Genomic DNA, 9,473 nt, shown 5'->3' on the forward strand with positions numbered 1-9,473 from the left:
GGCGGAAGCTGGTGGGTCCCCGGGTGGGAGAAGGGCGGCCAGCCCTGCTCTACCTGAGCCTCGTGAAGTCAGGGCCAAGATAGCGATGAGACTGAGGAACTGGACATGACTGGAGGACCGAGGAGGGCGGGCAAGGTGGGAGTGGAGCTGGACCAGGGAGGCTGAGAGAGGCACACCTAGTCTAGAAAGGTGCGCGGCCCGGGCTCCCGGCCTGGGCCGGCCGTGAAGTGGACTGAGAAAGCCGCGACTGCCTCCTAGCGTCGAGAGCCGGAACTGCACCGGGGTCAGCCCCGCCGCACCGCTCCCCCCGAGGCGCGGGTGCCCCCTAGCGGAGAACCTCCACTCCGCTCCGCTCCCAGCTCCCCCCGCCCTTCCAGAGCGACGCAGCCCACGCAGAGCCTCCGAGCGCCCGGCGACGGCGTCCCCGCGCCAGCGTACGTGGGCGGCTGAGAACCCGGAAGTTGCGTTATAGGCATGCGTCTCGGGGACGCGAGTCCGCCGAGTTGTGGCCGCAAGATTGGGATCCCCGGGATCGGCTGAAGGAAGCCCGCGATCTTTTGGGGGCGGGGTGGGGTGCAGCACTGGGCCGGATTCAAGGGGGAGGGTGTCCAAGTCTTCTCGCTCTTAAGGCCCTCGGGATTTTAAAGAGGAGACGTCAGCGACGAGACTGGAGAGGGCCCGGGGTGAGGGGTGAGGGGTGGGGGTAGGGAGGGACTGTTGTAATCTAATCCCCTGGCCCCGGACGAAAGGCCCAGACGCCAGGCACCATGGCGTCCATCCTGGATGAGTATGAGGACTCGCTGTCCCGCTCGGCAGCCCTGCAGCCCGGCTGTCCCAGTGTGGGCATCCCCCACTCGGGTAAGCGAAGAGTGGTGCACGCCCCTTCTCGGCTCTGCAAGCACCAGGGCTCCGGTTCACCTCCAGGGCCCTATTGTGCCGTTCTAGGCCCCTGATTCTCCTCCGGTTCTCAGCCGCCAGCTCGTGAATAGAAATGGACGGGGCAGGCATGTGATCCAAGCTCTACCACTGGGGCCCTTCGGAGAGGGAACTGGGGCCCAGGGAAGGAAGTGACTGGCCTGTTGCGCCGCAGTTGGGCAAGTGGGCCATCTGGAAATTGGCTCCAGACTTTTGGTGCTTGATTCGGGGCACCCGCACCAGCCCCTTTTTGGAGAGAGGGAACTGGTGATGAAACTGATGAAAGGAGAATGTCACAGGTGACCCAGAGGGTGGACCCAGACTCGAGAACCTTCCTTCTAGGTCCTAGAGGGAAAGGAGTCACTGCACAGTGGGGTAAAAAAGGCCTACCGCTTAGGCCTTGTGCACCCTGGATGGAGTTATGGGTCAGCTTTGTAAAAAAGAGCGCAGAGTAGGCAGCTGGATCGGAAGTGCTAGGTTATGCTGAGCAGCAGTGGTGGAATGAACGTACGGAGGACAGAGAACGTAGCTGCAGTTTGTTAACACCACCTGGGAGATTTTCCCAGGACACCCAATTCCTCCTTCTCATTGAGACTTACTGAGAGCATTCCTGCAGTGGGGTGGGGAGGCAGGAAGAGAGTGGGGGCAGACTAGTTGAGTTGAGATTGCTAGTCAAAGACTGATAAGGGGAAAATCCTCAAGTCCCCCCACCCACCCACCCAAACTGGGACCGAGTACATCAGCATCTCCAGAGTTCAAAGAACCAACCCCTTACTGTTGTCAGAAATGTAGGAAGCGCCTAAGACCCACAATGTGCAGGTGATTAACCAGGGACTATTTGTTCGCAAAAGCCCGTTTTTTTTGTTTTTGTGTTTTCTTGTCTCTCCCTGCCTTCCTCCATCTCTTCCATCGCTAACCTGTGCTTCCCCCCTTGCCCACAGGGTATGTGAATGCCCAGCTGGAGAAGGAGGTGCCCATCTTCACAAAGCAGCGGATTGACTTTACCCCTTCAGAGCGCATCACCAGTCTGGTCGTCTCCTGCAACCAGCTCTGTATGAGCCTGGGCAAGGATACGTTGCTCCGGTAACAAAGGCTTGGGGAAGTGGGTAGACTGGTGGTATTGGGGATGAATAATGGACATGCTTCACAGGTGAAACAGTGGATTTGGAATTTTCGAGTAGTAGTTCATCTCTTTCCAAAGAGAACCAGTATAGTACAGTGGTGAAGATTCAGGTAGACCTGGATTCTGAACCCAGCCCTACCACGGAGCAGCGGTGCAATCTCTCCAAACTTGTTCTTTCGTCAGTTCACGATAGTGTCTACCACAGCTTAGTCCCACGGAACTTTGGAACAGTCTAGAATTCTGAAACAGGGTCACATAAATGGAAATAGGATATGAGGAAGCAGAAGTGCCAAATGCCCTGCAGTTGAAGCTCATGGCAAGGCTATAGGTCAGGTCAGTACTTCTCCCTAGCGTGTCTGAGGCTGTAAATCTGTGGCACGCCGACGGCCACATCTGGCTCCAGCACAGCGGCTGGGGTTTGAATTGCTGATAGTTAGTTCCATTAGCAGCTGCATGGTATAATCATGGCACTACCATGGCACCAGCAAAATTGTTTAACCCTCTGGACTAAACATGCAGGTATAAGCAAGCCTCCATATCACCCAAAATGGGTTCTAGGTGAGATATTTAAATATAACAAATGAACAAGGATATGAAATGAGTATATAGTACATTTCCACATCCTCGGGCCAAAGGGAGACCATTTTACATAAGCGAGGAACCCAGAAGCCCCAGGGTCAGTGTATTCAACTATGGAAAATTAGCTTATCCGGCAAAGCAGTAACAAAAGAGGACTGAAAATAAATAAAGAAGGACTGAGTCTGGTGGAGACAAAGGATAGTTGGGGAGGGTGTGGGGAGGAGAAAGGGCTAGCTGGGGAAAGGAGGTTTGTTTCACAGGAGTCAGGATTTCCATTGTGACTCCTTTAAGACTGTGCACTCCCGAGGAAGAGGCCAGCAGCAAGCAGTGAACAGATAGGCCCTCTCAGTGCCCATGTGAGTGCCTTCTCACCCAGGTGTGGGCGTAGGACGGCTCGCAAGGACATCCAAGGCTGCGTCCTTTTCGGGGCAGCTCGCCAGACCTGTCTTCCGAGGAGCCTCTGGTGGGTGCGAGCCACAAACTCTGGCTAGTCATCCAGCATGTGCACATTTAGGCCATCCTATGGCTTCTCAAATTTTCAATAAACAGATAAGGGTATGTGCGCTCTCAGAGAAGTGCAGATTCTAGTAACAAGACACTTTTCTTTAACCTATTAGATTGACAAACATTGAAAGCGACACTAAAAATACATAAAGGAAAAGCATTCAATCCTGGGAATGCAGGGAAGTGGACTCACATGTGTCGCCACGGAGAGTATAAATTGTCATCATCTTTTGGAAACGCCATCTGGTCATGTTTCTTTTTCAGATACCTATAACCCTAGCCCAGTAATTCCACTTTGAGAAATACATCCCACAGAAAGAGAGACACCCAAAAATGAATGAATGAATGAATAAAAGAAAAGAAAGAGGCACCAATTTGCAAAGGTGCCGAGATAAGGATCGAGCCTGCGGTGTTGCAGCTCTATGGCTGATCCGGTGCAGTCTTCCCCAGGTATCCTCAAGCACGAAAAGTGAGTTTCAGTAGACTGTGTTCATACACACGGTGTGAAGACAGCAACAAGACACTCCAGTTACGTTTTGAGCGTGGAGTTTGCTCTTAGAGTTGGGAATGAAAGCATTTAGGAAGAAAATCGTGAACTTTTTCTTTACACATCTTTGCATCGATTCTTTATTGAAATGAGCAGATAATTTGAAAAACAATAAGGAAAGTGTATAAACAAAAGCATCCCTCAGGACTTACCGTGCAGATGGAGACAATACTGGAGATAATTACTTGGCGGGGTCTGGGGTCTTTGGTTTGTAGAAAGTGCTCAGAGATCATGTTCTGTTTTTACCCCAGCAGTCTGGGGTACCCTTGCCTGTCTTCCCCGGTGCCCTGGGGCTCCATTACCTAGCGGGAAAGACTTCTGCTTAGTGACCTCTAAAAATAAGTGGGTGGAGTTCTTCAGTAGGAGTGTGTGTGTGTGTGTGTGTGTGTAAGAGAGAGAGAGGTGCATATATGGATTTTAGGACAAAAAGCTATGTCTTTCATCAGATTATTAAAGAGGCGTCCTGGTCCAAAAAGATACTACTGAAACAATGAGTCCATTGGTGGTCAGCTGCTGCTGCCAGCCACCCTGAAGGGATAGGAGATTCTGGATAGGATGGGAGACAGATGTGGAGCAGAACTCAAAACCCTAAGAGAGGTCAAGCCGCAGATGAGAGAGCAACTGGTGGACCCTGAGAGTAAAGCGCACCTCTAGAAAAGAACTCCCAGTGCTAAGACTAGCCAGCCATCTGCAATCAAAAGGACCAAACTGCCCCAGGGACAAAGTTGAGAGGAAACAGAGGAAGCTGGCTAAGTGATCGTCCATTGAGGGGAGTTGAAACACCTGTCTTCTGAATTGTTGAATGTCAAGCTGGTGATCTTGCTCTTCCAGGAATGCTGGGTGGAGGCACTGAAAATAGCTCAGCATCTGGCCTGGGATACAACCTTTAACAAAATTAGCCTGTCCCTAACCTCCTGGTAATAGAATGGTTTAGCTTTGTACCAAGAAGTTGATAAAGCCACAAAGTCCACATGGGATGTGTGTCCAGGCCAACTTCGAGGGGTCGTGCTTTGAGACCTGAAGCTCTCGTGAAGTGGTCTCCTACACACACACACACTCACACTCAGCATGCCATAGGGTCTGGTGACTCCGTGGTGCTGAGCGTGCCCGGGGCAGGACCAAGCAGCAAGTGAAATGTGTGAAAGCATGAGCATGGTGAGAAAGCTACACAGAGACAAAAGCCGCTTCTCACGAGCATGACGCCTTCACCTCACAATGAAAGGTTTAAAAACTGGTGGGGGGGGGGGGAGGGTGGCCCACTGCCGCCTTTCTCAGAGTGACGTGGCGACCCTGGTTTCCGCAGCATTGACCTGGGCAAGGCAAATGAGCCCAACCACATGGAGCTGGGGCGCAAGGATGACGCCAAGGTTCACAAGATGTTCCTGGACCATACTGGTGAGGAGTGGGGGGGGTGTCTGAGGGTGGGGCCTGGGCAAGCGACACCCCAGGAAGGGTTCCGTGTCTGAGAGTGGTGGGGGTGAGGGTGGAAGAGGCAGCATCCCCCTACGTTGCCCTGCTCTCCCCTGTTCCAGGCTCGCACCTGCTGATTGCTCTTAACAGCACCGAGGTCCTCTATGTGAACCGGAATGGACAGAAGGTCCGGCCGCTGGCCCGCTGGAAGGGGCAGTTGGTGGAGAGCGTGGGCTGGAACAAAGCCCTGGGCACGGAGAGCAGCACCGGCCCCATCCTGGTGGGCACTGCCCAAGGTCAGATCTTTGAGGCGGAGCTCTCGGCCAGCGAGGGTGGGCTCTTCGGCCCTGCCCCAGATCTCTACTTCCGACCGCTGTATGTGCTGAACGAAGAAGGTGGCCCGGCGCCCGTGTGCTCCCTGGAAGCCGAGCGGGGCCCCGATGGCCGCGCCTTCGTTGTTGCCACCACTCGGCAGCGCCTCTTCCAGTTCATAGGCCGCGCGGCCGAGGCGGCCGAGGCTCAGGGCTTCTCGGGGCTCTTTGCCTCCTACACCGACCACCCGCTCCCCTTCCGGGAGTTCCCCAGCAACCTGGGTTACAGTGAGCTGGCCTTCTATACCCCCAAGCTGCGCTCTGCACCCCGAGCCTTCGCCTGGATGATGGGCGACGGTGTGTTGTATGGCGCGCTGAACTGCGGCCGTCCGGACTCGCTGCTGAGCGAGGAGCGGGTCTGGGAGTACCCGGAGGGCGTGGGTCCTGGGGCCAGCTTGCCCTTGGCCATCGTACTGACCCAGTTCCACTTCCTGCTGCTGCTGGCCGACCGGGTGGAGGCGGTGTGCACGCTGACGGGCCAGGTGGTGCTACGGGACCGCTTCCTGGAGAAGTTCGGGCCACTGCAGCACATGGTGAAGGACTCGTCCACGGGCCAGCTCTGGGTGCACACCGAGCGCGCCGTCTTCCGCTACCACGTGCAGCGGGAGGCCCGGGACGTCTGGCGAACCTACCTGGACATGAACCGCTTCGACCTGGCCAAAGAGTACTGTCGGGAGCGGCCCGACTGCCTGGATACAGTCCTGTCTCGGGAGGCGGATTTCTGCTTTCGCCAGCGTCAGTACCTGGAGAGTGCCCGCTGCTACGCCCTGACCCAGAGCTACTTTGAGGAGATTGCCCTCAAGTTCCTGGAGGCCCGGCAGGAGGAGGCGCTGGCCGAGTTCCTCCAGCGGAAACTGGCCAGTTTGAAGCCCACTGAGCGGACCCAGGCCACCCTGCTTACCACCTGGCTGACAGAGCTCTATCTTAGCCGGCTGGGGGCTCTGCAGGATGACCCGGAGGCCCTGGCCGTCTACCGGGAGACCCGGGAGCGCTTCCGGGCCTTCCTCAGCAGCCCCCGCCACAAGGAGTGGCTCTTTGCCAGCCGGGCCTCCATCCACGAGCTGCTGGCCAGCCATGGGGACTCGGAGCACATGGTGTACTTTGCTGTGATAATGCAGGACTACGAGCGGGTGGTGGCCTACCACTGCCAGCACGAGGCCTACGAGGAGGCCCTGGCCGTGCTCACGCGCCACCGCGACCCCCAGCTCTTCTACAGATTCTCACCGATCCTCATCCGGCACATACCCCGCCAGCTGGTGGACGCCTGGATCGAGCTGGGCAGCCGGCTGGACGCCCGGCAGCTCATCCCTGCCCTGGTGAATTACAGCCAGGGGGGCGAGGCCCAACAGGTGAGCCAGGCCATCCGCTACATGGAGTTCTGCGTCAATGTGCTGGGCGAGACGGAGCAGGCCATTCACAACTACCTGCTGTCACTCTACGCCCGCGGCCAGCCGGCCTCACTGCTGGCCTACCTGGAGCAGGCCGGGGTTAGCCCTCACCGCGTACACTACGACCTCAAGTACGCTCTGCGGCTCTGTGCCGAACACGGCCACCACCGCGCCTGCGTCCACGTCTACAAGGTCCTGGAGCTGTACGAGGAGGCCGTGGACTTGGCACTGCAGGTAGGTCGGGGGGGAGGGGTGGGGACTGGGCAAAGACCCCGAACTGAAGTCGGGTGTGAGTCGTGGCCCCCGCTGCGGCTTCCTCTGCTGTGTGACCTCAGGCTGCCCTCCGAACCTCTGTGCTATAGACAGTTCAGCTGCCAGGTGGGGGCGCTGCTGTGCTGCGAACCCCAGGAAACCAGGTAACCGGTTGCCATCAACCCCGCTCCAGCTGGGGGCCAGCCAGGAAATGTGAACCGACTGAACCCCATCGGATGCTCCTGAGGGTTTTTGGCAAGCACATTCCCAGGGCTTTCTTCGTAGATAGGTGTCTGTGGGTGTATCTGAACCTCCAGCCTTACAGCTAGCAAGCAAGTCTATTAACACTTTGTACCACGGCTCAGGGATGCCATTGTCTGCCTAGGATGCATTACAGACCAGTATGTGAAAAGGCTGGTGAGTTCTGCATACGTGGGGACATCAAAAAGCTGGTGGGAAAATGAAAAGTTCCTGCCTAGGCCTCAGTTGTTGCATGATAGTCACTCAGAGGAGGGAGAGGAGCTGACTCTGCCCTAACATTTTGCAGAGCATGTACCATTGGCTTGCGTGTGGTCCCCTGACATGCTAGTCAAGAGGTCGGTTCCTGGGTTACAGAATGCCTGAGAGTAGGGCCCAGTTGGAGGCCCACTGCGGCAGGCAGCTTTGCCATAGCTGTGACAGGGCAGCCTTGTGGCCCATTACCCAGACAGGTTCCTGCCCTAGCCCCGCGAGTTCGACTCATGTTTGCTACCTGAGTGGGAAAGGACCGCTTCTCAGATCAAGTCCTGCGAGTCGGGGGGCGGAGAGGAGCGGGGCATGTGTCTCTCATCATCTGTCTCCTGGGGGCGGGGCTGACCCAGCACATGCGTGTGCTCCTGCAGGTGGATGTGGACCTGGCCAAGCAGTGCGCAGACCTGCCTGAGGAGGACGAGGAGCTACGCAAGAAGCTGTGGCTGAAGATCGCGCGGCACGTGGTGCAGGAAGAGGAGGACGTCCAGACGGCCATGGCCTGCCTGGCCAGCTGCCCCCTGCTCAAGATTGAGGACGTGCTTCCCTTCTTCCCCGACTTCGTCACCATCGACCACTTCAAGGAGGCCATCTGCAGCTCACTCAGGGCCTACAACCACCACATCCAGGAACTGCAGCGGGAGATGGAGGAGGCCACGGCCAGCGCCCAGCGCATCCGACGAGACCTGCAGGAGCTTCGCGGCCGCTACGGCACCGTGGAGCCCCAGGACAAGTGCGCCGCCTGTGACTTCCCCCTCCTCAACCGCTCCTTCTACCTCTTCCTCTGCGGCCACATGTTCCATGCCGACTGCCTGCTGCAGGCCGTGCGGCCCGGCCTGCCTGCCTACAAGCAGGCCCGGCTGGAGGAGCTGCAGCGAAAACTGGGGGCCGCCCCGCCCCCTGCCAAGGGCTCTGCCAGGGCCAAAGAGGTGGAGGGGGGTGCGGCGGCTGGGGGCCCCAGCCGGGAGCAGCTCAAGGACGACCTGGATGAGCTGGTGGCGGCCGAGTGCGTGTACTGCGGGGAGCTGATGATCCGCTCCATCGACCGGCCCTTCATCGATCCCCAGCACTACGAGGAGGAGCATCTCAGCTGGCTGTAGGAGGCGCCCCGAGGGTCAGTGTCCAGGCTCCGTCATGTGACCATGCTGAGTGCTCCTCAAAGCTGCCCCTATCCCCTGTGGACCAGGCCCTCCACCGCCTGCCTCCTTCCCAGCAGAGGGCATGAGCCTGGGGAAGTCCGAGAGCAGACCCCATCACCTGTTCCCCCTCCCACCCCCCACCCCGTGTCTACCAGCTCTTAGCCCCTCCTGCCCCCACGCACATCCCACCACCTCCCGACATCCCACCACCTCCCGGATCGTGAGCGCCATCCTTGTCTTCTCTCTCAGGCCCCCGATCACCAGCTTCTTCCTTCAGAGGAAGCATCTCCTCTGTCAGCCCCTTAACTCCGGGCATGGGGTGGGGGCAGTGCTCCGGGATGGGGCCGCAGTCTGAGGGGTGGACAGCCACACGGGAGCATTAAACTGTCCAAACTGTACTGTGGCTGCAGTGGTGGCTTCGTGGGGATTCTGGCCTGGGGGTGGTGAGTGAGCCCTGGGGGCACTGGGCTGCTGCCACGCCACGGCGGCTGCCAGGGCCTGCCAGGCCTTCGAGCCAAGCCTTCAGATGGAGTCGCCCAGTCTACTCACTTCCTGGCTCCTGGCTCCCGGCTCCAACCTTTGGCTTCTGGGCTCAGTTGGGAGCATAGGGTTTGCACAGGACTGTTCTTCTCTCGGGCCAGCAGGTGGTGGTGCTCCACACAAAATCCTTTAGCCGGCTGGCCACTTGCCCCTCGCTCTTCTTCCAACTGAGGGGCTTCAAGCAGCTCATGAACAAGG

General features: G+C 57.7%; 1 protein-coding gene across 2 annotated transcripts; it reads left to right on the forward strand.

Annotated features, from left to right (window-relative positions):
• The first annotated feature begins 474 nt into the window (after positions 1-474).
• On the forward strand, positions 475-9,133 carry VPS18 (VPS18 core subunit of CORVET and HOPS complexes). Of its 2 annotated transcripts, none has more exons than XM_075530850.1 (5): positions 475-858; positions 1,857-1,998; positions 4,972-5,063; positions 5,201-7,071; positions 7,971-9,133. In XM_075530850.1, exons 1-5 carry the CDS (start codon positions 768-770, stop codon positions 8,694-8,696), a joined length of 2,922 nt encoding a protein of 973 aa, XP_075386965.1. In that variant the 5' UTR covers positions 475-767; the 3' UTR covers positions 8,697-9,133. The 2 variants fall into 2 exon arrangements, with proteins under 2 accessions (XP_075386965.1, XP_075386966.1); XM_075530851.1 differs by lacking the exon at positions 475-858 and adding an exon at positions 3,386-3,590 and having other exon boundaries at positions 1,862-1,998.
• Positions 9,134-9,473: the final 340 nt, after the last annotated feature.

The sequence above is a fragment of the Tenrec ecaudatus genome, chromosome 14 (assembly GCF_050624435.1).
Source record: "Tenrec ecaudatus isolate mTenEca1 chromosome 14, mTenEca1.hap1, whole genome shotgun sequence".
NCBI lineage: Eukaryota > Metazoa > Chordata > Mammalia > Afrosoricida > Tenrecidae > Tenrec > Tenrec ecaudatus.

Excerpts from the sequence above, each read along its gene's own strand:
- VPS18 (XM_075530850.1), top strand. The coding sequence starts at position 768 with ATGGCGTCCATCCTGGATGAGTATGAGGACTCGCTGTCCCGCTCGGCA. Across the intron at positions 859-1,856 it reads TGTGGGCATCCCCCACTCGG|GGTATGTGAATGCCCAGCTG; the intron begins GTAAGCGAAGAG and ends CCTTGCCCACAG. Across the intron at positions 1,999-4,971 it reads GGCAAGGATACGTTGCTCCG|CATTGACCTGGGCAAGGCAA; the intron begins GTAACAAAGGCT and ends TGGTTTCCGCAG.